This window comes from Prosopis cineraria, unplaced genomic scaffold (assembly GCF_029017545.1).
Source record: "Prosopis cineraria cultivar Desert tree isolate PC_DT_omini unplaced genomic scaffold, ASM2901754v1 PC421, whole genome shotgun sequence".
NCBI classification, from domain to species: domain Eukaryota; kingdom Viridiplantae; phylum Streptophyta; class Magnoliopsida; order Fabales; family Fabaceae; genus Prosopis; species Prosopis cineraria.
Genome location: NW_026555746.1, coordinates 1 through 27968, shown reverse-complemented (window position 1 = coordinate 27968; position 27968 = coordinate 1). Strand labels below are relative to the sequence as shown.

General features: G+C 35.8%; 1 protein-coding gene and 1 pseudogene across 1 annotated transcript; both read right to left on the bottom strand.

Annotated features, from left to right (window-relative positions):
- Nucleotides 1–1660: 1660 nt before the first annotated feature.
- LOC129297031 (uncharacterized) lies at nucleotides 1661–22866 on the bottom strand. The gene is made up of 8 exons (XM_054935414.1): nucleotides 22708–22866; nucleotides 17477–17593; nucleotides 16330–16577; nucleotides 15799–15951; nucleotides 15539–15695; nucleotides 5153–5292; nucleotides 5022–5057; nucleotides 1661–2844 (listed from the first exon to the last, which is right to left on the bottom strand). The coding sequence occupies exons 2-8, from the start codon at nucleotides 17553–17555 to the stop codon at nucleotides 2011–2013; spliced, it is 1647 nt and encodes a 548-aa protein (XP_054791389.1). The 5' UTR covers nucleotides 17556–17593; nucleotides 22708–22866; the 3' UTR covers nucleotides 1661–2010.
- Nucleotides 22867–24378: 1512 nt separating this feature from the next.
- On the bottom strand, nucleotides 24379–27762 carry LOC129297029 (uncharacterized; annotated as a pseudogene).
- Between the last annotated feature and the right edge of the window lie 206 nt (nucleotides 27763–27968).

Below are 27968 nucleotides of genomic sequence, written 5' to 3'. Positions count from 1 at the left end.
TACCAAATAGGGCGACCACAAAAGCTATTTATCTATTAAGAGAATTAATAAAAAAGTATCGATATAAAGGTAAAGATTTACGTATTATTTTATTTATCTAGAAAAAGCTTATTATTATATACTGAGAGAAATACTTTAGAAAAGAAAGGAGTCTAAGTTGTATATATTAGAGTTATATAATATATATATATATATATATATGAATGAGCAACAATTAACATGAGAACGTCTCGCGGTGAATCAAAGAACTTTTTCATAAGGGTTTGACTACATCAAGGATAATCTTTGAATCCTTGTTAGTTTGACTTAATCTTAAATATTTTCACTAAGCATATTCAAGAGAAAATTCTCAAATACATGCTTTTTAGTTGCAAATTCATCATAATATTTGCAAAATTGAGAAATTAAATTGAAAATTTTTAAAGTTTGGCACTTGAGATCTAATTTGAATTAATTAGTCATTGTGGGACCTCTTTGTCATTCTCCCTTCTTTTTATGGACGAAATAGTTCTTATTACGAAGACAATAAGAGATTAACTATAAATTTGAGTTATGGAAGAGAACATTGGAATCAAAAAGTTTATGCTTGAGTAGGAATAAGATATAATATTTGGATTGTAATTTTGATAAGAAGTCAACTGATAATAATTTAAAAGTAAAATTGAAAGATTAGATTATACCTCAAGTGAAAAAATTTAAATATTTGAAAGCTATTATTGAACATGATGGGGAAATTAATGGAAATGTGACATATATGATACAAGTTGAGTAATTTAATTTAAAAAAGGTTAAAAAATTTATTTGCAATCAAAATGTACCAAATAAACTTAAAGAAAAATTTTATTAAACTGCTATAATACTAGCTATATTATATGATAGTAGTGAATTTTTAACTTTAATAGGATAGCAAGAAGTAAAGTTAGAGTGACAAATATAAAAATATTGAGATAGATGTGCAATCATATACATAAAGATAAAATTCAATATAAGTATATACAAAAAAAAAGGGTAGCATTAATTGAGGAAAAAAAGGTAAAAAAATTATTTAAGATGGTTTGAAGATAACAAAGAAGATGATAAAAGGCACAGGTGAAGAAAGTAAAATGAATAATTTTAAACTTTGTTAGAAGAGGTAGAAAAAAGTCAAGAAGAATACTTATGAAAATTGTTAATTGAAACCTCTTAATTAACAATATTTATAAAAAATTGATAAATAATAAAATACAATAGTGTCATGTATTTCATATAATCAATCTTGTCTAGTGAGACAAGACTGTTGCTTGTTAAAAACTGATAACAAATCAAATAAGCTAAAACTTGCCCACATGTTTAAACATTTATTTCTACTAGAGTATCTCACAAACATAAATATGAAAAGAACTACTACTTTAACATATCTATGCTTCATGTTTCATTAGACTAGATTTTTAAGTTAATTCAGTCAACGAAAGGTGAGGACTGGCATACAAGAAAAAGGAGTGGTGAACCTCAGCGACCCTTACTTCGGTAAAATTTACTATAAATACAAGACTCGCTTCACTCGTTCATCTAATCTCCTCACACTTCTACTCAAGTAATCCTTCTAAAAAATATGTGCTCATGCTTCATAGCAGCTAAGATTAGCCCATAAAGCAGGATTCTTGAAGAGGTCTACAAAAAGCACAAAAGTCATGCCAATTTTTAAAACATTTAATGAAAAAGGGAACAAGAAAATCTAGCGAGGGCCATCGGGTTCTGATCCGCAATAATTGACTCAACAGAATATGATCTTAGGTACAGGTACAGGAAAGATTTCAAAACCTACCACTAATGAAAGGGCAGTTGCAAAGGGGCGATCCCTGAAGGGTATAAAAGGCTACAGGCAAATCCTGACATCAGCTATCTAGTTTTCTACTAATTTACATTGTTACAGAGCCTCGGAGAACATCCTCGGCTTACAGCAAAGTCCCAGGGGAACTCGCTAATTATAAAAGTTGCGGCAATGTTGGCCAATGGTCCTTAGAACAATGATCACTGCCTATGTACTGGCGGTGTTGAAGGATGGCTTTGCCCATAAAACCCAACGCCAGGTGGCCTGAAAAATCCTCCTGTTGCAGACTGTTGCTGTTGCTGTGCTTGCTGAGCTTGTGACTGCTGTGATGGCTGAGTGTTCGGCCTTGATAACCCTGCTGCTACATGCGGAGGTAAAGGAGGTGGAGGTGGAGGTGGGAGGTTATTTGATCCATATCCATAAGGAATACCTCCAATCATCAAACCAGTGGATTGGACATATTGATTTGCTGGAGAATGAGAGGGTGGAGGCGGGGGCGGGGGCGGGGGTGCTGGAGCAAATGCAGTTTGCAATTGACTAGGCTGTGACATGGCCTGGAGGTTCAGTGAAGGTGCAAGTGGCATATTTGCCATTGAAGGCTGTGATGAAGGGGCAAAAAATGAAGAGCCACCTGCATCAGAATTGCTGACATCAGGCAATGGTTTTTCAAGTTTGGGTCTTTTCTCTGGGTTGAACATAGGTAGTCCAGAAGTGAATCCAGTGGGTTTTGAGCTACCATTCATGGAAGCAGCTTCCTCGGCAACAAGAGAGGAAAGAATTGACGTAAGCATCTGAGCAGATGATGTGGAGGCAGCAAGCTTAGCAGCAACAGCAGCCGCTGCTGCCTTCTTGTTATCTTCTTCAGTAGTCTTGAGAGGAGCAAATGACAAAAGAGGTTGGCTAAAAGGAGGCTGTGCAGAGGTGCTGTTAAATTGAGCTGAAGGAGCATTCTGCTCCAACACCCTTGTGTCTTCTGCTGCTGGGTTAAGCCTCTTCCTTACACAAACTGCCCGGTCAATCTGTTCCCGTGCACCCTACAAATCAATAAAAACATCAACACCACTCTTCCACACATAAGAAAAGAAACATAAGTGTAACATAAAGGAGATAAAAGTGTATGTACAAGTCAGAGACTATCAGGCCATTTGGTTAGTTGAATATTTTTTACAATGTCTATCATAGTCTTGTAATCATTAACCCCTAGTTTCTATCATCCTCTTATTACTTTTTGAAGTACGGGAACAAGAGTCATTTTTCATCTCCCAAATCACATTTTTCATTCCATTTCTATCCCATTAAGTGCACCAAATGGCCTGTATATGCTGGATCATAAGAGACCCCAGAATAAGAAGCTTAATGGCCATGGAAGGGAAATTTAAGCATCGTCAGCAAGCTGCTGTTATCTGCATGGTCTGCCCACAGAGCTAGAAATAAAGTTTTTAAGAATTCACATAAAACTGATAAGTTAACACCTCCATCAACTCCTTTGTGTAAGGCAAAAGAAAAAAAGATGTGTCATTTTGGGTAGCGTACCCTGGAAAAAAAAAAAAACTAATGGAATTTAATTTAATATCATAACTAAGAGGCAAAATGCAATTCCTATAAAATATTTCATAAAATATGGGCGGGCCAGTTGCGTTGGAGAAAGTGGTCATCTGAATGAATATTGGCAAAATAAAGTACCAGTACCAGGCAGAAACAGCAGAAAAAGTCCCCACAATTTTAGAAAGGAAGTATGCTAACAAGTGGATGATAAGTCGATCCCTTGACATGTCTGCAGTCTAGGAAAAAAAAAAAAACCAAAGGGGGAGAGGGATCCTACTCCTTACAAATTTGAAGCGACTAAGATGCAGACGTGGAAGCACACAATAGTGGGAAGCAAGTAGGAAGAGATGCGAATAAATCCTTGTAAATTCATCACGTATCAGATATGAAAAGACAGATCAAATGTTGATGAGCTTATTAGTTATTACAAATAAAAAATGGCAAAAGTCGCATGAAAACAAATAGCAAAATCAAAACATCCCGTGTTGAAAAGAAAGAATTGACATGAATTACAACTATTAGCATATTTATCAATAATAAGACAAGCCAAGATAGATCACGTGATGTGCTCTAATGCAATAGCGAATCAATTTTTAAGACTAAACCATCGCTAAAAGAATTCAAGGAAAATTAGAGCACAGAAAAGAACAGAAAAAAAGGGCCTATGAAGGGAACCGAAACATGTTCCCATTTAGAAATTCATTCTTTTTACGCATAGAAAATTAAAATAGTTCCAGATATACTATTTTCATTTTAAAATAGTTCCACATATACCATTTTCATAGGAAAACATTATAAACACAGTTTCAAGAAAAAAAATTCAGTTAATTTAGCAAAGACAAAATGATAATTGAACAGAACCCACAAGAAAGAGAGATAAAGATGAGGGGTATAAAAGCCTATCTTGAGTCCTAACCAAGTAGCTTAAGCTATTTTGGTATAATGAATAGCTCCCAATACAACCGTATACAAAAATTCAATATCATACAGTGTAGAGCTGGTAATTCGGGAGGGCCGGGCTTATTCGAGTCGGGCTCAATTCGGGTCGGGCTTAAAAAATCCTACTCTTTCTAAAAAACCCATATAGCCAAACCCGGCCCTAACACCTTCGGGCTGGCCCGAATATCCGAAATTTTTTAAAAAACACTTCTTTTATTTTTAATCAATTTTAATTTTTAAATAATTTTATTAAGCATAACATATCATTTTAACTTGAAAGGAATAAAAAAATAATAACTTATCAGCTTTGTAGTTAAGTATTTAAATAGCTCTGTTATTGTTTTATTGTATTATGTGCAATTTATTCATGAATGTTTCATTTACTTGTAAATTAATGTCTTATTTATTTAAATATTGCCCTTATCATGGTTATATAAAAATATTTATATATTTTAATTGAATCATATTATTTTAATTATGATCAAGTTAATCTCAATTCAACTACGGTTAGACCACTAATTTAAAATTATTATCCTGATTAGTTCAAAGTTTTTAATAACTATTGAATAAACTGTACTTTTCGTTTTTAAAAATATGAGAAAAATAGTCATCATTATATTGTATAAAAAAATATTTTAATTATGAATAAAATACTATTTTTCACCAGCAACTGCGTGCGGACCATAACAGTGTTAGACCCATGAAGAATGAAAGGACAGATTCTCACCAGCAACTGTGTGCGGACCATCTCCTGCCTTGATCCCTGAAAAACTTTAGATCAGTAAGCAGTCATCAATCGCACAAAGCTTGTCAACAATTGAAGCCTCAGAATATATAAGATTATAAAAACATCTGTACTTGTTCCAGAAGTGCGTCTTTAAGATGGGAAAGCAAGGAATCCCTAGCAGCCTCAGCATTTTCAAGTTGCAATATATATTGCTTAAGCTCCTTTTCCTGATCTTGCAGGTCATTCATCAAAGTGGATCCTAGCTGATTCCCTATGTAACAAACAACCCACAAAAAAGGTAATCATCAATACAAATAATTCTTCGATCACTTTAACGTAAAATAGAAATTTGGGCCCAACAGCTTGAATTTGTTTGGTGAAAACTCAAAAGTACCAAATACCAAATAGTTTCCAACCAAAAAAGAAAAAGAAAAGAAAGAGATCTGGTTGACCTTCAAATATTAAAGGCAGAAAAAACAATTGAAGTAATGAAAGACATTTTGTCTAATGCAGAGCAGACAGTCAGCATGTGCTATGAGAATGTCCTGCCCAAAAATAATTAGGTATTTTAGTTCATGTATTGGAATAATGAGCAGTTCCAGAACCAATGCGAAAAATCATAAGCACATCTATTCAATGAAGATATCACTAGCCAGTGCACCCAATTAAACAGCATTTCCTGTAGTCCAACTGTTATAGACAATTGCAAGCCTGTCTATTCATCAAGGAAATACTGCTACACTTGACTTTTGACCACCATTAATTTCATGCTTTATGACGGTGGAAATTAGTACAGAACAATCTCTTATCCTTTAAATGATCTCTGCAAATTCCATAGAACAGCAGTTCAACATTTTCTTTTCCTTTTTTCCCCCACTTAAAGGTGGGAAAAGCCAGAAGACTTGCTTGAGCATGACTTATTCAAAAACACTAGAAGGCATTTACTCCCATTCAGTTTCCCATTGCTTCAGAACTAGCAAGGAGCATACAGCCTTGGAAAACATCTAAGGGAAAGCAAGAAAGATACCATTAAATGGGAATTATCCAAATTATTTGACCATTTCATGAGCACAATGTCCATATATTATGTAGTCTATTTCTACAACAGAGATATTGCTGATACATGCAAAGCTTCCCCCTTTCTTCTCTCTTTCATACATGGGTTCCGTGCATTCCATTGTTTTCTTTCAGAAAATAAGTTGAAGTTTCTGAGCACAAATTTCCAGGCTTCCATATCATCAAGAGGATCAAAAATTGCAATATTCTGCCCTAAAATCTGGTTGGATCATATTCAAAATCAAAGTCATTTCAGGATCCATGTTTTTAAAATTAGACCAATCATTAAACCAATTAACACATTGATATATCAATCTATAATATAAAATTTGAAGAAAGGTGCATTATTTACAAGTCATGAACAATGCCACTCACCTAAGAACCTGTGTATAGCATCACGTTCTAGTTAGTTTATTATTTATTGATTTGGTCCTAATTGAAATAGCGAAATATATACCAACAAGTGACATGCAAATATTATGAAATATTATTAAACTAAAACAAAGCCAACCCTTGTATAATATCTAACTTCATTGTACTTGCTAATTTAAAATTTGACCTTAAAATAATTTATCCTACAACTTTAGCTTGGAGAAGATAAGCAACACAGAAGGGACAGAGACTTCCAACAAAGAGAGGGATCTCACTACTCAAAATGTGAAGATACTCCAACGTAAGGAAGGGAAAAGAACAATTGGAAAGATGAGCTATGAGAAGGGAACTATTGCAGCAGTAGGTGAAAAGAGGAACTCGCTGGAAAGTGCTAACCCAGGAGAACAGAAGACTGGAACTAGTGAAGGGATGCCGCAAAAAAGGAGTCAAGTCTTGTATAAGGACTCTTTGTTGGGTTACAATGGAGTGGATAATGAGCATGTGGCGATGTAAGAAGATAAAATGACAAATGGAGAGAAGGTAGTGAAGTTGGTGATTACACAGAAGCACAGTGCTCATGAAGACGTATCCTATTATTGAAGTGTCCCAACTCCCAAAGTGAAAGGTGTGAATACCCTAAACAGTGGAGAAAGGCTCTGATAATAACATTGGTAGGCAAAAGTCTAAGATATAGGCTTATGAAAAATAGGCTCACAAAGTTGCTAAGTATACCGGACTATGAGCTAATAGATGTGGAAAACAACAATTACATTGTAAGGTTCCAATATGAAGAAGCCCATGAGGCGATGACACAATCCTGAATGATGGATCTTGGGCAATCTTAGGACATCATTTATATTACAAAGGTGGGCACTAGAACTCATTCCTTCCAGCAATGTTCTGAGCATGATTCAATCTGGGTAAATGTTAAACACTTGGAATAGTAATAACAAAGCAAATAAATTTACTAAATTAATTAGAGCAAGAATCTTACCCCAATGAACTCTAGCCAAAGTAAGAGAATCTCCAATGGAAAGGATAATTTATTTCTCAAATGTGACTAGCTATAATGAGAACTGGCTCATTTATAATGAAGGAATTACATCAGAATAATAAATAAATAATTAGAAAATATCCCAAAATATCTGCGAAGACTCAAAACTGACTTGAATGTGGGTGAACCACTTAACAACTGTTGGTCCACTCATTTAGCTAACTAATACTGAAAATGCAACAAATAATCAGAAACTAATTTAATTTTCATAACCAACTCTAACTTCCTCCCCTTTCTTCTCTGATAAGTCAAAAGTGGAGGAGAATTTTGAGAACTCCCCCCCTGAAAAACGGACTAGTTTTCAAGTTGAAAAGTGGGCAATTGAGTGGCCACCAAATCATAATCCTCCCAACTAGAATCTACAAGCGGTCAGCGATCCCATTGAATTAGAATTTCCAGAATATCTTCCAGTGTCCAACGATGATTCAGCACCTTTATTGGAGCAAGGACAAGTTCCAAGCAGAGAGTGCTAAAGATGCTGGTGGTGAAGATGGTTGCTATCCAAGAGGTGGTCAGAGGATGGAGACTTGAAAAATAGGATGAACCTTAGACTTATGAGGCAATTCAAGTTCATAAGTAACTGATCCAAGCATCTCAAAACCTTGTAAGGTCAATAAAATCCCCCGCCCCTCTTATGCTTAGCCAAGGACTTTTGGCAATAAGGTTGAAGATGAAGAAAAACTGCATCCCCTGGTTCAAACTGAAGGTCTCACCTTTGCTGATCCACCTGAACTTTCATCCTATCTTGTGTTTTCTTCAAGTTATCATGCAGCACTCTGAGCATTGCATCGCACAGCTCCAATTGTTCCTCTAAATCAGCAACTAATGTTTCTCCCTTCACATAAGGGCATAAAGGAGGAGGATCATGTCCATAAACTAGTTTAAAGGACTGAAGAGTGAAAAACTGGGGTTAAATGAGAATTCAGCCCAGCAAAGAAATTTACTCTACAACTTAGGTTGTAGGTGGACCAAGCAGCAATTTACCACCTCGGTTTGGCCATCAGATTGTGGTTATATGTTGTACTTGTATTTAAGCAACTTTGGCTCAAACAAAAGAGTTCTTGCCAAAAAGCACTTAAAAAGATGGAGTCACAATCTGCAGTGATAGACCGAGGCATGCCGTGCAACCTCACAATCTCCTTACAAAATAGAGCAGCTACAAATTTGGCAATAAAAGGATGAGATAATGGAATTAAATGGCTGTACTTACTTAGACGGTCGACAGTGAATAGAATGGTGTCATAACCTTTGGATTTAGGGAGCCTGGTGATGAAATCCATTGATATTTCTTCCCAAATTTGTTCCATAATGGGTAATGGCTGAAGGAGACCTGCGAGCCAAAGTTTGGTACTTGTTCTGTTGACAAGTGAGACATCGGTGCACAAAACATGCCAATGTAACTGAGCACTAAGTCATTTTAAGGTTTTGAGATAGCCGCCATGGCCTTCAAGACAGGGAATCAATTGCAGTATTTTCCTTTCCAGGCTTACACATAATGGTGAGATCAAACGGAGGAGTTTGATCATGAGTCTTTGCTTGGAATTAGTCAATGTGCATTGCTCCAGTAAGTGTTTGAGGCTGCAATGATCAATTTGAATATAGAAGTGACAGCCTAGAAGGTAATGGCGACATTTTTGTAATGCCTGCATCACAGCTAACAGCTCTTAATCATAAGCAAATTTAAATCTGTTGGATAAGGAAAAACCCTTACTAAAATATGCTACGGGGTAGCCATCTTGCATAAGTACAACTCCTATACCATCCATGGACACATCACATTCAATTGTAAATAAGGTGGAAGTCTGGTAATTATAACATCGAGGCGGTGGTTAAGGCACACTTTAAATCTTTAAAAGAATGATGTGCCTATTTAGACCAACAAAAAGCATTTTTCTTTGTCAAATCGGTGAGGGATTAAGCAAGAATACCATAGTTTTTGAAAAAGCGACAGTAGCATCCGGTGAAGCCCAAAAACCTCAAAGATCTTTCACTGATTTTAGAGTTGGCCAACTAGAAACAGCAGTGATTTTCTCCAAATCGATTTCCACTCCAAGAGCAGATACTACATGTTCCAAATAGTTGATTCGAGACTATCCCAAAGAGCATTTCTTGGTATTTACAAAGTAAGTGTTGTTGTAACAGACGAAATACAACCTATAAATGCTTCAAGTGTTGTTAAGTAGAGGAGCTGTAGACCAAAATGTCATCAAAAAAGACTAGAACAAACTTTCTCAAGTATGGATGGAAAAAATCATTCATAATTGCTTGGAAAGCAGCAGGCGCATTAGTCAAGCCAAAAGGCATGACTACAAACTCAATGTCCCGAATGGGTACAAAAGGCTGTCTTGGGAATGTGAGCAAGAAGTACTCGAATTTGGTGGTAGCTAGAACACAAGTCAATTTTTGAAAAAACAAGTCGCCCCATACAATTCATTTAAAAGCTCATTAGTATTAGGAATGGGGGTACTTATCTGGTATTGTAAGCTGATTAAGCCGGCACATGAGCAAAGAGTTGTCATTTTTGCTAACCAATAAGACAACACTTGCAAAAGGTCTATTACTAGACCAGAAAAAGCCACGCTGCAACAACTCCTCAACTTGTGCTTCAATTTCATCCTTCAAATAGTGAGGACATCAATATGGGCATAAATAAGGTAGTGAAGCATTTAGAAGCAACAGTATGGCATGATAGTAATCATGAGGTAGCAGCAGACTCACTAGCTTAGAAAAACATCAGCAAAGTCATTACAACTTTTTTCAACATTCAATGATTCGGTTGCGTCAACCTCAACTGATTCTTGAGTAAGAAGCATCTATGGAGATGAATAGAAGCATTTAAGCCTTGCAATTTGTATTTCTTCCCATTAAGCCAAAAGATCATAAACATTTTATTCCAATTGCCTTGTATTGTGTTCAAAGAGACTAGCCATTTAATACCCAGCACCAAGTCACAACCCCCTAAAGAAAAGGGTAGAAATCTTGTTGAATAATTAAATCTGAAATTTTTACCTTAACCTTTGGGCAAACCTGGTGGCATTTTACTCTACTGCCATTGCCAATCTGAACACCAAAAGTAAGAATATTTCTAACAGGAAGTTGTAATTTGACTAACACTACCTTTAAGATGAAATTACGTGCTTAACCGCTATCAATTAAGATAAGGACTGACCTCCCTTCGAGAGTACCCTACAGCTTCATAGTTGATGCTGAGTTCTGCCCCAAGATGGTGTTGAATGAAATCTCAACATTTTTAGGCTCCCTCTTTGTCTCAGCTACTTTGTTCAATAGGGGTAACACTTCTTCGTCCTCTTCGGCAATTTCTAAGAGGGAGAAAGAAGCATTGCAACGATGCCCTGGGTTGAAGACTTGTCCACAACGAAAGCAAAGACCCTTTTCACGCTAGCATTACTGCTTCGAGTCTAATAGAAGGGATAGGGCCAAGATCGAGGGAGAGAATTGCGAGGAGTTCACGAACACTGAGGAGAGTTTAGAGGAGTTTAAAGAGTCAATGGTACCTGGCCTGGTGTCACAAGAGTCACATGTAGAGTTAATATGAACATGTGTGGTGTAATTTTGAGCTACATGAGTAATGGGCTTGGGCCCATGGTGAAGCTGGGCCTTTTTCTCAAATTCTAGGGCTAAACTTGCAGCCTTATACGTTGTCCTAGGTTTCTAAATGGGTACATTAGCTTTCAACTCTTCTTTGAGACCGCTAAGGAAGACCCCAAAGAGACAATGCTCTAACCAGTTGGAGACATGCAACTCTCTTCACCAACTCTTGGCAGTATGCCTTACTAACCCAGTCTGCCTAATGGCATTAAGGTGTTCAGTAGGGTTCAAATATTCTAGAGGTCCATAGTGCTCCTATAACACCTTGACATGCTCTTCACAATACAGCACCGTAAGGTTAGAATTTATCCAAGAGAATAAATCCAAGGTGTCACCTTCCCAATAAATAGAAGCTACATCTACTTTAAAATCTTCTGGAGTCTAACAGTAGAAATATTTTTCCGCCCTTAGAATCCACCACACAAATCACCACCATTGAATCTGGGGAATTCAATTTTTATGTGTGGTGGACGTTGGCCCCTTATGTTGTAGTCATCTTAATTGTCTTCTTCCCAATAAGAGTACTGGTACTTTTTATCCATAGGTCTCTTGCCCTTGTTGCAGAGGCCTCAAGTGCCTTTGCCTTTTCCTTTAGCAGGTAAGCATTTCAAGTTTTGAAGCAATGACAGCCAAAGGGGCTTCTACAAACAGGCTTATAGTAGAATCATTATGCGGAGGGTTGTTGGAGGAGCTAGCACAGGGACCTACGGTTTCATTGCTGAAATGTATGATTACCATGTTGGTTGAATGGGGCTCTAATACCAAATTGTTAAACATTCAAAATAGTAATAATAAAGCCAATAAATCTATTAAATTAATTAGAGCAAGAATATCCCCCTGATGAACTCAATAGCCAAAGTAGGAGAATCTCCGATGGAAAGGATAATTTATTTCTCAATGTGACTAGCTATAATGAAAACTAGCCCATTTTTAATGCGGCAATTACATCAGAATAATATATAAATAATCAAAAAATATCCCAAAATATTTGGGAAGACTCAAAACTGACTTGAATGCGAGGGAACCACTTAACAACTATTGGTCCACTTATTTAACTAACTAATACTGAAAATGCAACACATGATCAGAAATTAATTTAGTTTTGTAAAGCTGAATCTAACTTCCTCTTCTTTCTTCTCTGATAAGTCAAAAGTTGAGGAGCATGCTGACTCAACGTGCTATCAGTAAGGAACCTAAATCTCCCATCCAATATTACAATAAGCACTTCTTGGAGAGGCTAAGTAATTGAACTGGCAAAACACTACAAATATAGGGTGATGAGTTTAGTGAAGAAAAGGTTATGTTCGCCAATATAAGTATCGAAATAGATTTATGAAAGAAACAAGTGTCCAAGTTTATTGTCCAAAAATCATTTTCACCATTGAAAACAATAGCTTGAACATGGTGTGCTTTGGATATGCAATGTATGAGCACACAGAAGTGGATTGTCCATATAACAGAAAAGGGAATGTTCACCAGTATAATTATTGAAATAGATTTATGAAAGAAACAAGTGTCCAAGTTTACTGTCCAAAACTCGTTTTCACCATTGAAAACAATAGCTTGAACATGGCATGCTTTGGATATGCAACGTATGAGCACATAAAAGTAGATTGTCCATAAAACATGCATCTAGAACCAAGAATTGAAAGCATCAAAAGTAAGAAAGCCATAAAAGCAAATCATGCTCTGCCAAAACTGTACCTTTATTGAGGGCTGGTGAGCAAGTAGATAAACTTTCCAATGAGTATAGACTGTGGATGCTTGCTCGAAGACAAGCCAAACCTCAAACCTCAATGCAAGCTAAAGAGAACTACTCAACAACTTAGTCATAAGGGCAGCAAAATTGTACACCTCAGGCAAATCAAAGACACTCCATACTAGATTTGTTGCATTAGCAAATATGAAGACACACCCTACAATTTTCAAGAAAGTAGAGCTTTGCAGATGCAAAGTAACCAAAGGATGCGATGTATGATAGGGATAACTTAGAAGGAGAAGAGGGTTTGTCTTCCAACGCTTAGTAAGGAAAATCAAGAGGGGGGAAGCAAATTAGGAATGGGGTGTATGTGGGAGAAGGAGAAAACTAAGCCCAATGTGGGTTCATCTCAAGAGATCCAAAACCCAAAAGTTTGAAGTGTGAGTAGCTATGTAAACCCAAAGGATAAACAAATAATAGAAAGTCCACCAATGAAGCTTGGGACAAAAACTAAAAGAAAGCACAATCCCAAAGTCTACCTTGCAATAAGGGGAAACACAAGCAAAGAGAATATAATAAAGGCTCATAGCACAAAAAAAAAAAAAATCAGCCATAGAAGTTGGAAGAAAAATGGAATTGAAGGAACAAACAAGCCATAAAGGGCCAATTAGACGGGCTGATCCAAGCATGACGTTACCTAACACACCCCTTGATCACAAACAAGAATGCTTCATGCGTGAAGGTACTAAAGTCAAATTGATAGAACCCAACTCTAAACTTAAATGCACAACAACATAAAACTATAAAACAAGCAATAAATGAGGGAAATGCTGAGGTTTTGCTATTAATGATTGGATAACCGAATCAATGTTACAAAAGGACTTTCATTGATTCTGGCCAAAACCCTATTCCTTAATCAGTACCAGGATTACAAGAACAAATGCTGAAACAGCCCCTCGCTGGTTTATCGAGAGACCAGGACTCTCCTCACTTGTATCTCTTCTTTAAAATATTCTTGATGAGTCCTTCCCAAAACAAAGTACAATATTAAAGCAACCCAAAAGTAACTCTAGCTACTATGCTGAGTCTATAGCCACTCTACAAACATCATGACTTCTCCCTATTATCAGGACCCTTAGTACAATAACCTTAAACTGCTGGGTCTTTCCTCTCTGTCCCTTGTCTCCCCCTCAATTTCCTCTCATATGTCTTGATATATTTTCCGGCTCTATCACAAATATAAAGTAGTACTACGGAAGGTAGTTTTGGATAGGCGTGTTGGGTTATATGGATCTCAGGTGTAGTGGGCTCACTACACCCACTAGTGAGTTTTCTCATATAAATGAAAGGATATAAGCAAACTACTCAACACATGCCTGTTAAAAGCAAAATGAACATGCTAGCCTAAAGGATAAATGGAGGAGCGAGATTGGTCATCTAGATAAGGGACCCAAATGGCATCCACCAAACTTGAACAATGTTAAGGGTCATCACAGATGGTTCAATCACGGAGGGAAGCACTACATGTGGTGGCATTACTAGAGAAGTCAAGTGAATTAGACAATGGGGTTTCCACAAACATTGGGAGCTTAACCCTCCATGATGTTGGAACTGGAGGGAAAACTTGCAAGCTTTTCTGTCAGCCAAGAGTTCGGAATCAGAAGGCAAATACTTTATGCAAACAATCCTGAGGCAATAAACTAAACAACAATGGATGATTGCACAAATCATAAGTTAGCTCGATTGAAGCATTAAAAATATGATTTGTAGAGATTGGGAGGTGACAATTACTTGCACAACAAAGAGAGGCAAGCCAAAGCACTGATTGGCTAGTGAAGAAAGCACAGCACATAAAGCCTTCAAGTGGGATAATTGGGGTATTGCCATTGGGGTTCTAAAATCTATTGGCCACTGAAAAGCAGGGTGCTTTTGGCACTGGCATGCATGTAACCTAAGAGCGCCTTTCGTGCACTCTTCCTTGCAAATTAAAAATAATAATTTATCCAGAAATAAATATAACCATCAAAATAAGATTTTGCTAAAGTAAAAGAATGCTAAAAATTTTATTATATTTGATCGTTTAATACTTAATATTTTTATTAAAAACAATTAATATATTATTCAGCATTTATTTATGACAAAATAATGGCAATGTGAATAGGAAAGGCTTAGTAAGGATCACATGTTGTTCATGCTTTTCAACCAACTTCAATAAATAAATATATATGTACGTATGTATGTATATGGACAAGGAAACAAAAGGAATGGAAACAAAAATGTAATGCCTAGAAAATTAAGTAAACTTAACACACCCAAAAAGAAGTGTTCTTTAAAAATGTCAAATGTTAATGTTACCATCGCTTAGGTCTCAAATTCACTAAAACTAATCAAAGGGCGCATCTCTTTATAATCTTTTCAGCTTTCCACCTTTGCTACATGAATTGAAAAGCAAAAGGTAAAACCGCTGATTTCAGTAGCAGTACTCCCTTTACAGTTCATTCCTATCACTTCTAGATAGCCACCACCAAGCATAACCAAACATTGTTATTTCCCGGGTGCATAAATTGATATTTCAAATCAAAAGCTACCTTGCAATCAAAAAGGTTTCTAATCAAATAATCGATACCAGTGAAATATATTATTTACTATCCATGTTACTTTATGCTCAGCGTCCATTACTTCGATATAGAGAAAGCTGCAAGAAAGTCTCATTTGCAGCACTCTTACCTTGGGCCAATGTGCTTTCAACATCTTCTATAAGTTTGCCCACATCCCTTACAGCAGCACAACACTTACTTAGGGCAGCCTCCTCACTAAGATGTTCATCAAGAACAGACTGAAATGCAGTCAATATTTTTTCTGGATGGCCCCCAACAGCCAGTTTCTACAAAGAAGATGATTAAATAGCAAACCTTATCAGACACTTACTGAAACCATCACAAAAAGTGTATCAAAGATTTTAAAAAATATGCAGCCTTCTTGCTTACTATTCTCACAGAATGGGCATCCCTCTTCACTATCTTGATAGGATTACTCTTTCCATTGCTTGCAGAGGATGGAAGTGGAGTCTTACCCATCATTTCATCTTTCAGACCCTGACCTCTTGAACCAAAAACCTTCCTTTCTTCCCATATGTCAACCTAGTCAAACCAATAGCAAACACCATTACGACCAACAACAAAAAAATAATAATAATAATAATAATATGATGATGGTGATGGTGATGGTGGTGATGAAGAAATGATCGGGTAAGAAAAAGGATACCCAAGCCATAAGTGTGAGAAAAAGAAAAATCATGCAGAAAAACGATAAAGATAAATAGATATGAAATTGGACCCCCTAATACATTAGTTTTCTATGGTAGGACCATACAAAAATGCTGGTGATACAGAGAATATGGGCCACAATCCTCAACCAAAATAATCGAGCCAATCTGGCGGCCATGGCCCTACAGTGCATATGTCCCAGTAGATAAGCAATACTACAACCACATTTTCTGACAAGAGAATAAAACTTACAAGTCTGGTCACTGCTTTCTTTCCATATTCATCGCCATTTTCATAGACATGCCTGAGAGCAACCGGAAGAACTTTCCAGAATTCATTGACAAACTCACTACCTTTCCGCCTACTATTTTGCAAGATGTCATTAGCTAAGTATAGAAAAGAGACACGCTGCTCTTTCTGGGAAGAGTTAAATAATTTATCCCATGTTTCAACAATGTCTTTTGCTTTCTTCCGGTGAGAGATGCACCATCGGGACAAAGCTGATGGGATAGTTAGGGGAAAAAATATGTGAACAAGACAAGATCAACCAAAACAAACTCAAAGTTAATAAATAACAGTGTCAAAGTTGCAGTAATATTTCTTCTCAAAAATTACTCAGCTACAGCACTTGCTTAGAGTATGCCAAATTTTTACCAGTAGCTTAGACTGCATTATCAAGGAGACTAAAGTGGCTGAATAAAAGTCATGAAAGTAACGTGTGCTTATAGAAATTTCCCTAAAAGTACCAGAATAATAACAACATGGGATGCTCCTTTTTTTATGGAAAAAATTTCATAAATAAAAATATCTCAAACACGGAAATAAAAAATTTGTCCACTTATCTGGAGCATAACAATAGATATAACATTAATAATTCAAGCAAAGTTTATCTCATCATGAATGAAGACTTGAAATTGAAACATCAGGACTAGGTTAAGTTTAACCAATATCATTTATAAAATATTGGAATCTAAGGACAACCTGAACAAGCATGAAAATAAAAATGACTAGAAACAGATCATTTAGTATTGCACTAAAGACATGAAATATTTTGGGGAGGGGATTGGAATTTTACATAACAGTCCGTTTTCCTTTACTTTATTTTAAAACTAAATGAGGATTTGAGGAAAAAGAAATAATGAAAACCATTTGCAAAAATCGAGAAAATAGAAATTACATCATGAAAAGTATAGGTTGCATTTCCTTTAGAAGATATTTTCTATACCCAGTAAACCACAGCACGGCTTTCAAGTAACTTGATACCATGTAATGAATCAAGAGCATGTGCCATGAAAGGTTTCATAGCCATAATTCATATGTAGGCAGTAGCACATAGATAATGAAGAAAAACACCAAGAGGAATTAAAAAGAAGAAGGATCGAGAAGGAATTTTGGATACATTCAATGCTTTGTTGTGAATTGTTGAGTTTCAACAACTTCTCCGTTAATATCTGTACATCAAATATATCGTTGCTCATGCTGCTTTTTTGCAAGCTCACATATCCAGAAGTTATTCCTACAAATTGTAGGTAAATAATGAAAATCAATTACAACGAACAGAGAGATCTAGAATTAAGTTAAAAGGCAAATCAAGACAGCCATCACAAAGAAGAGAGAATCAGCTTCCATTATTTTGACACTCTATTTGATAAGATCAATCATATGTACAAAAATAAGATACTGATTTGGCACCATTGAGGAGCCTAGTGAAGGTCATGTATGGAGGTTCCACTCGGATGTGATGCCCAGCATAGAATAGCATAGCATACATCTATATTCAGTGGAAACATACCGACACATAGAGTATTCAGAATTTCACCATCATAACAACCTGATTTCAAGTAATCTAGATAAATTCATTGCAACAACAAGTGAAAAAAATAAAATAAAATAAATGGTTAAGGATTTCAATAACTCCATCTATGTTTATAACCGATCCCAAGCCCAAGAAAAGGAGGAGAGTTGTGTTAGACTCTTAACAGCCAATGTAAAACTTTGTTAAATCTCACATGGATATGGACAATAGACGCTTTTGTGCTAGTGCTAGGTTGTTGCATGTAAATAACGTATTGTATGGCTCGAGGACAGTGATGAGTGAGTTAAAGCCGCTATATCAAAACCCTGACGTAGTGTTAAATGAGTAAGGATTACCGCATTAATATAGACAGGCACGGCTAAAGAAGTTAATGCATGTGAGCAAGATTAGATTTAGTATTTGGAATATTGAGACTATGAATTATAAATCTATGGAGGTGGTAAGAGTTATGATTCACAAAACAATTAATATCTTGTGCTTTAGGAAACTAAACAGCCCAATGAACAAGCTAAGAATATCCAAGGTTTTAAAGGATATACAGGGAAAGTAAGCACATGCAATAGGATGGGTATCATTGTTTATAAAGAGTGGAAGAAGATCATGGTAGAAGTAAACAGAATTAGAGAGACATAATTATTTCCTTAAAAATGATTGTTGAACGTGAGACTGTCAATATTATTAGCACTCATGCACCTCAAAGTGGGGCAGAAACCAATTTTAAGGAATTGTTTTGGGACGACTAAGGGGTTAATTCAATGCATACCACAAAGTGAAAGATCTTTATTAAAAGAGACTTTAATGTTCATGTCGAGGGAGAGGCAGGTAATCATACGAAGGTGCATGGCAGTTTTAGTTTTGAGGAGATAAATAATGAAGAACAATCTATTCTTGGCTTCTTATTGGCGTATATTTTCAAGATTGCCACGCCAACACTTGTTTCAAGAAGAGAGATGAATATCTCATTACTTACAAAAGTGAAGCTTCAAGGCCACAGATTGATTTCTTTTTTGTAGAAAACATGGATAGAAAACTCTGCAAAAGTTGTAAGGGGATTACTAGAGATGCTAAAACGATACAACACAAGGTCCTTGTCCATGATGTGCGTATTACAAGTAAAAATCACAAGTGTTAACAAGTGGTAATTCCAAAGATTAGGTAGCAGCAGCTAAAAGGTGAGAAGTGGGAAATTTTCAAGCAAAATTTGTTTGGCCGAAGGAATCTGAGAGTCTCAGGGAAGTGCTAACATCTTGTGGGAAGATATAGCTAAGAAGATAAGGAAGGTTGCTAAAAAAATTTTGGAAGAATCAAAAGGTTTTGATCCGATAAAAAAAGAGTCCTAGTGGTGGAATGATAATGTACAAGAAAATGTTAAACATAAGAAGAAATATTTTAAACCAATCCATTTGTGCAATAATAATGAAAATTGTGAAAGGCATTGTATGGCCAAGAAGGAAACTAAAAAAAACTGAGTAAAGCTCGTTCTAAAGTATTTGAAGATTTTTACAATGGTTTTGGGACAAGGATGGATAATGAAAATTTTATACGGTTGCTGCGAGCAAGGAAAGAAAATCAAATAATCTGGAACAGGTAATTAGAGCTATACAAGATATGTATGAGAGGACAACAACTAGTATAAGAACCTATGATAGAGAAACAAAAGACTTTTTTTATAAAGATTGGACTACATTAGAAATCATCTTTGAGTCCTTCTTTATTTGGCATGATCCTAGATGTTTTGACTGAACATATTTGACAAGAAATCCTCAAATGCATCCCTTTTGGCAAATGATATAGTTTTTATTGCGGAGACAAAAGAGTTTAACTGTAAACTTAAGTCATAGAGGAGGATATTAAAGCCAAAATGTTTCAACTTGAGGAGAAAAGAGATGGAATATTTGCATTATAATTTTGTACAAGGTCAATCAATTGTAATTTAGAAATGAAATTGGAAGATTAGATTATATCTCGAGTAAAAAAGTTTAAGTATTTCGAAGCTACTATTCAACAACAACAAACCTTTATCCCACTAGGTGGGATCGACTACGTGGATTGCAAGACATTATTGTGCTCTATCATTTACCAAACTTTTAAAAATATTATTAATTAAAAGATTGTGTTCAATAACTTTCAAGAGTGTTCTCTTAGGCCTTCTCTACGACTCTTAACAGGGCTCAATGTTATATGTTCCACTCTTCTCACTCATGCCTTCCGTGGTCTTCTTTGTATATGCTCAAACCATCTCAAATGATTTTTTACCATTTTTTTCTCAATAAGTGCTACCCTCACTTTTTCGCGTATGTGCTCATTTCAAATTTTATCTCTACATGTATGTTCGCACATCCATCATAACATTCTCATCTCTGCTACTCCAACTTTATACTCTTGCTAACCTATTAGAGCCAAGCATCTACTACTATATAACATAACCGATCTGATAGTAGTACAACAAAACTTCCTTTTAAGTTTCATAACCACCTTACAGTCGCAAATAACTTCTTTAACTTTTCTCCAATTAAATCACCCAACTTGAATCCTATGTGAAATATTCTCACTGATTTTGCCATCATTTTGAATAATAGCTCCCAAATATCTAAACTTTTCCAATTGAGGTATAATTTGATCTCCCAACTTCACTTTCAAATTACTGTCGACTAGTCTCTTACCAAATTTACAATATAAATATTCTGTCTTACTCTTACTCAGACGGAAACATTTCAACTCCAATGCCCTCCTTCATAACTCAAATTTACAATTAATCTCTTTTCTTATCTCTGCTATAAGAACTATATCACCCGCGAAGAGCATACATTTGAGAATTTTTCCTTGAATATGTTCCGTCAAAATATTTAGGATCAAGTTACACAAATAAGCACTCAAAGATGATCCCTGATGTAGTCCAATTTTTATAAGAAAGTCCTTTGTTTGACCACTAGACATTCTTATACTAGTTTTTACCCCCTCATATATATCTTGTATAACTTTAATATAAGCAATCCATGCTCCCTTCTTTTTTAAGGCTTTCCAAAGCACTTCTCTTAGTATACAATCATAAGTTTTTTCCAAATCAATAAAAACCATGTGTAAATATCTATCTTTACAACGATACTTTTTCATTAATCCTCTTAGTAGATAAATCACCTCTATAATTGATCTACCTGACATAAAATCAAACTAATTCTCAAAAATACTTGTCTCTAATCTCAACTTATGCTCAATTACTTTCTCCCACAATTTCATTGTGTGGCTCATGAGTTTAATCTCTCTATAGTTAGTACAATTCTGAATATTCCCTTTATTTTTATAAATAGAAATTTAATATACTTTTCCTTCAGTCGTCAGGCATTTTCTTGGACCGTAAAATCACATTAAATAACTTAGGCATTTTCTTTGAAGCTACTATTCAACATGATGAGAAAATTGATGGGAATATTGCACATAAGATATAAGCTATGTGATTTAATTAGAGAAAAGTTAACAAAGTTATTTACGACCTTAAGGTACCTAATAAACTAAAAAGAAATGAGAATATTGAGATAGATGGGCAGATGTACATGTAAACATAGAAATGAGCACACAGGGGAAAAAAAAGTAGGCGTGGCACCTTTTGAGAGGGAAATGGTAGAAAATTGTTTGAAAATATATAAAAAAGACTGCGAGAGGCACCAATAAAAAAAAGTGAAATGAATAATTTTGAGCCACATGAAGAGGGGTGGAAGAAGACTTGAAAAAAACTTATGGAAGTTATTAATCGAGATCTCTTAGTTAACAAGATTTCTAAAAGCTTAGTAAATAATAAAGCACAATGCCGTCATACAATCTATAACCGAACCCATCAAGTGAGATAAGACTTGTTGTTGCTAGTGGTTAAAAATTTCATTGAATGTTCTTTAAACAACAAAAAAAAGGGGGGGATGATAATAGAATTACCATTGCACCAGGCATTCTATCATTCTTTCTTTCTCCCAACTATAACAATCAGCTTTCCCCCTATCAGGGGAATGATAAGTTTCTTGAAAAAGAGAGCTAAACACTAATACCATATAAAGCAGGAATTTCATCCTTTCTTTCTCCCAACTATAATAATCTAGATAAATTCATCGCAAATGAAAAGTGAAAAAAAAAAACAAAATACTAAATAGTGGTTAAGGATTTCATTGAATGTTAATAGAATTACCATTGCACCAGGCATTCTATCATTCTTTCTCTCTCCCAACTATAATAATCAGCTTCCCCACTATTAGGCGAATGAAAAGTTTCTTGAAAAAGAGAGCTAAATACTAATACCAGATACAGCAGGAATGCAAACAGCAAAGAACTTGAGGAAGCAAAGGTAAAGGGGGGACGCAGAAAAACACTTCCAAAAGCCAGACGAATCACAAACTATAATTCAACAGAAAATGACAGAACAGGGTTACTCTAACTTCCCTCTCATGCTCGCGCAATTTGAACTTTCCAGTCAAATACATCATGTTCCCACCGCGGATTCCTTCAACACAGAAAAAAGGGTGCGTGTGTGCATATGCTCTCCTGCCTTCTTTATGACACAGCGTAACATCTGAAAAATCCGGATTTCGAACAAGAGAGACTGACCAATGCCGCCCAAATTCAAGATTTCGACAAGAAATTATCTTGGGCATAGCGTAGCGTTTTGGTAGAGAACATGCTCCAAAGAGAAAGAAGCCTAACACAAATTTCATTAAAGGCTGACCCAAACCGAATTCCATTCACTTCATAGGAGAAAACCTAAGACGCATGATCAACAAGCCGCACCCACGAAATGAAAATGGGGGAAGAGGTAGATCGAGGATACTTACTAGGGAAGCAGCAGAACGAGCAAGCAAGGTCAAAAACGAATCTTTGCTTCGGACGATCTTCTCTGCTGGTCTACACTCTTTCTCACTGTTTTCTTCTTCTTCTATCGCCCCAGCTTCGACGCCAGTCGGAATATTTCGCTGTCTCCTCTTCTGCTTCGCGATCCTATTGATTTTCCCAATAATTATCTTCTCTTCTTTTTTTTATTTTCTTTTTTTTGGGTCCTGGTTGGGGAAGGATTTTTTTTTTTTTTTTTCCTTTTCCTTCTCCTTAAAAAGCCGACATGGTCATCGGATTTTCGTTCCTTTATTTTTTTATCCGAAGGTTTTCAATTTTTCACAATATTATCTAATGCAATTCTCTTGAAAAATGAAACAAGAACGAATAAAATGTAATGCAATTCTCTTGAAAAATGAAAACAAGAACGAATAAAATGAAGCGGATTGAAGTTGGGAAGAATATTATGATTAAAATTTCATGTTAAAATTAATATATTGAAAAGTTTTTATTTTAATAGTATAAAAAATTTCAAATTCAAAATAATAAAATAAAAAATGTGAAATAAAAACATGCAAAGCATAAGAGGATTAGAGCAACAAGCTTTTCAAATAATTATGGTATGAAAGAATTCTGAAATCATAAAAAAATTGTACAAAAGATACATTTGGATATGGTCCATTAATTTTTATAGATTCAAGTGGTAAGTTTGGCTCAAATTCAAATACATATATCAAGATACAATATTAATTTACTTTATTTTTAGCTGCAAAACCTAGAAAGATTTACTTGTATCTTTGGTCAAAAAAAAAAAAATTTACTTGTATCATGGATTTTTTTTTTATAAGGCTGGTTTTCTAAGTAAAAAATAAAAAAGTCATTATATTTGTGCATAAAAAAAAGTCATTATAAATTATCAATATCACATTTTCAAAAATAAGGGCCAAACCCGCTCATATGTTTTTAATAATTATTGGTGTAAACGTATTCAGTAATTATTTTTTCAATCACATAATTTTAGTGTTTGTTAAATTTCAAAAATATTTATTAATACTGACCGAGTATATGTTTAACACTAGCTTAACCAGTATATCAAATGTCAAATAATATATATAAATGTCCTTAACTTAAAATTAGTCACCAGATATTAGTTTAACATACTCTCGTCAAAAAATGTAAAACAATTTTTAAAAATTTAAATGTAAAAAATGTAAGGTATTTTTAATCTTTTAAAGTATAATCATTATTTTTTAAAAAAATTCCTATTGAATAAATCACTTTATATTTATTTTAGGGTGAAACACTTTGTTAAAAAAGTAAATATGAAAAAATAAGATTAATTTAAAAAAAGTAACTATTTTTTTATAGGAGGGAATAAATAATTAGAAACATGTTTTCAATGTTATCACATTAGTTGGACAATTAAAAAAAAAAATTTAAACATCTCTTCTTAACAGCATTGAGGTGGTAGTTAAAAATAGCAGAATAATCTTTCTGTCCGTTCGCAGAATGAATCATCAAATTGAACACACTTACAGTTACCATCACTTTCCATCTTCAACCGTATCAATTTATGGCAACTGGCAAAGATCTACCAGAGAATTCATCTTTAAGCTCACTAGCTCAGCATATTATTGTTATTAAGTGATGAAAAAAAATGACAGCAACAGAGAACAAAGACCACAAAAACAAATTCTGTTATATGAAGAGAAACAAAATCCAAACACCATTTCTACAAATCAATGTATAATGTACGGCAATTTTTTTACACAGTGCAACTGTTGGAAATAAGGCCGCAGTCTATATGCCTCAATAAGACTGCTCACACTCAACGGGGAAAACTGAACAAAAAGAAACCCCACATTTCAAGAAATCAAATCAAAACTCATTCTTGAAGAAACCAATCCTTCCAAAAAAAAAAATTAGAGAAATATGACTACCATTAGACAAGGGATGATGGTAACGAAGTCAGAAACCCAAGCGCTCATCACTGCAGTGGGATAAAAAAGGGCCGTAACACTTCTTCCTGATCATAAGTGTAATTTCAGCATCAATCAGAATCACCTGAGGTGGAACTAGAACTGGAACCGGAACTTGATCTCGTATGGTGAATGTTGGGGCTGCTTGTCGGAGCATGTTCTGTTTCAACCACAAGTTTTGTTCGGTTCATCAGCATCAGATCCTACATCACACGATTCGATCATCTTGGCCGAGCCAACTTTTTTCACTTCTATGTCCGCTGGTTCATCCTTCATGTTTAAAAACCTTCGGCAGCTCCTTTTGAGTACCTTCTGATATTTCCTCTAGATTCATACGGGCATCATCCTGAGATCTAGCTTCATCAACTTGAAAGTCTGAATTAGCAACATGTTCTTCAGATTTGTCACTGGAAAGCTGATTCTCCACACTTGGTAGTTTGACCTTCTTAGCATACACTCCTTCAAGTTGCTCGAATGCCAAGTCAATATCTTCAAGTGATCTTGCTTCAACAAGTGAGACCTCTTGGCCAAACTCTGTAGTATCTTTGGGCAATGAACTTACTTGAGCATCCGTAACAACAGTCTCCACAGGCAATAGATCAGGATGAAATGGTACCACAGCATCACCAGAAAGCTGATCCTTAATTGAACCTGGTAATTTGACCTTCTCAACATCCACTCCTTCTTTAAGTTGCTTAAAGGCCAAGTCAATATCTTCAAGTGATCTTGGTTCAAGAAATGGGATCTCTTGACCAGACTCTGTTGTATCTTTGGGCAATGAACACACTTGCGCATCCCCAACAGTATTCCCCTCAGGCAATATATCAGGATGAAGTGATTCCATACCATCACCAGTAAGCTGATCCTTAACTGAACTTGGTTGGATGGCCTTCTCAACATCCACTCCTTCTTTAAGTTGCTTAAAAGCCCAGTCAATATCTTCAAGTGATCTTGCTTCAAGAAATGGTATCTCCTCATCATACTTTGCTGTCTCTTTAGGAAATGAACTAACTTGAGCATCCCTAACAGTAGTCTCCCCAGGCAATATGTCGGGATAAAGTGATACACCAGCATCGCTGATGCCAAAATCCCCAACAGTGTCCAATTCTGACAAGAATCCTTCATCAATTTCCTTTAATTCATCTGATTCTTTGATATTTTCTTCGGTAGACAGAGCCATGTAGCCTTCTGCTGAGGAATTCAATATTTCTTGCATCTCATTGACAACTTTCCCGGGCTTATCAACTTTTAAATCCACTTGGTCAGTTGGCGATTTGAATCCAGGAGTGTCAGATGAATAAGAAGTGACAGAAGAGACCTGTGGCAGAACTTGGTCTCTGGTCTCTGTGGATTCAACCTGAACAATATAAGATTTCTGCAGAAATTCAAAGAATTTATCATCAGTTTTCTCAGTTATTTTAAATGCCAGAAAAGCTGGGGACATTGAATGAAACAAAAAAAAAAAAAGGCAAGATCAAGGTTTTCTGCACATCAAGCATGAGAAAGAAGAAATGATCAATGAATATGATTTTAAACACTCTGAGAAGAAACAAATAGAGATCCTTCCTCTAGCAATGCAATAAAACTAACATTTCATCTGCATAGCACTAAACATCTCATTTGCTTGTCATTTATTCGCAAAATCCATCAAAATTTGCATAAAATGTTCATCCCCTCTCCTGCTCAATGCAAGAGGAGGATTAACAAATTACGGGTCATCCTCCCTCATCAGTAACAAAGCTAAAAAAGAGGGATGCCGCATGATATGCCAAAGCATATGAAGTGGGCAGCTTATGTATCCCATTAACGATGATACAGAATAATCGCATACAACTAAGCTTTTAAGGTGAACCTTCCCAGGGAACTACGATGAAGAATCAATGCAAACTAAGTTCAATAATGAAAAGCTATTCAGAGAAATGTAAGCATAATTAGCATGTGACTAACCTGACTTTCATCATGATCACTAAAAGATGGTGCAGCTACTGAATTACCAGCGCTTGGCTGGTCATAGTCCAAGATAGAGGGGGATGTTACTTCACATCGCACATATACACAATCAGAACTTGAAGGAACCACCTTATCCAAATCTTGAAGAAGATCAATGTTACCCTGCTCAAAAGAATTTGACAAGAATAATTTATCCTGCTCAACGGGAACCATGTCTTCCTTTTTAGCGAAGTTTCCTCCGCATGTTCAGTTTCCTCAGAAGGCATAATTGGATGAACAAATGAAGCTTGATCAGCTGCCAGAGAAGGCTGCAACTCATGTAGCACACACACAGATGAATCACTTGAAGATATTTGCTGGGAATGAGAAGCCATCAAATCCAGCTTCTCATCTTTATCCCGTTCAACCTCAAACATGTCTTCCTTATTCAGTGAATTCTTTTCTATATGACCAGTTTCTTCAGAAGGAAGATTGGGATCAACTACTGGAACTTGCTCAGCTTCCAGCGAAGGTTGCAAGTCCTGCAGTACCGACATAGATAAATTACTTGAAGACTTATACAGGGAATAAGATTCTATCAACTCAGGCTTCTCATCTGCATCTTGGACTCCCTCAATATATTGCCATTGTCAAATCTGGATGATTCGACATCATAGCACACTGAACCTTCCTCCACAGATTCATTATGTGATGAATGTGACTTCTCAGAAGCCATGTGATAGCCAGAAGATGAATCATCTGAACTGTCTTTTTGAACTTCAGATTCAGCGTGTGAGGTCAGATTGCTCCTGTTCATGAGTATGTAAGAGGTCAGCTTGCTCCTGTTCATGAACCAAGTCTGTATTCGTCTCTGCATTTAATGATCCAACATCCGAAGACAAACTTGAATCCACAGAAACAGGCTTCATAATGTTGGGCAAGGCGCTGAAGAATCATTACGTACTACAAGCCCGGGCCAATTGAAGCCAGCTCTGCATTAACATCATGCTGATTTATATCTTGAGAGTCCCCAAAGTGCCATTCATCATTTACTTCCACATGTAGTTGGGAAGTTACTGGGTGATTTTCTTCATGATAGGAAGCATTGGCTTCTTGAACATGATCATCTTTATCTGTCACGTCACCAATCATTTCTGCGGGTGCTTGAGCCAAGCCATCTCATTAAACTCTGTTGCTGAATCAGAAGATAACGAAGGAAATTGACGCAAACCCTGCCAGCAGTTTGGTGGGATAGAATCATAAAGAGGTTCCGTGGTTTGATAGTCTTTCCGCCCAGCATTACATTCTGGAGGTCCCCCGCCTGCTCCACAGAATCTTTGTGTTGAAACTCTAGGGTC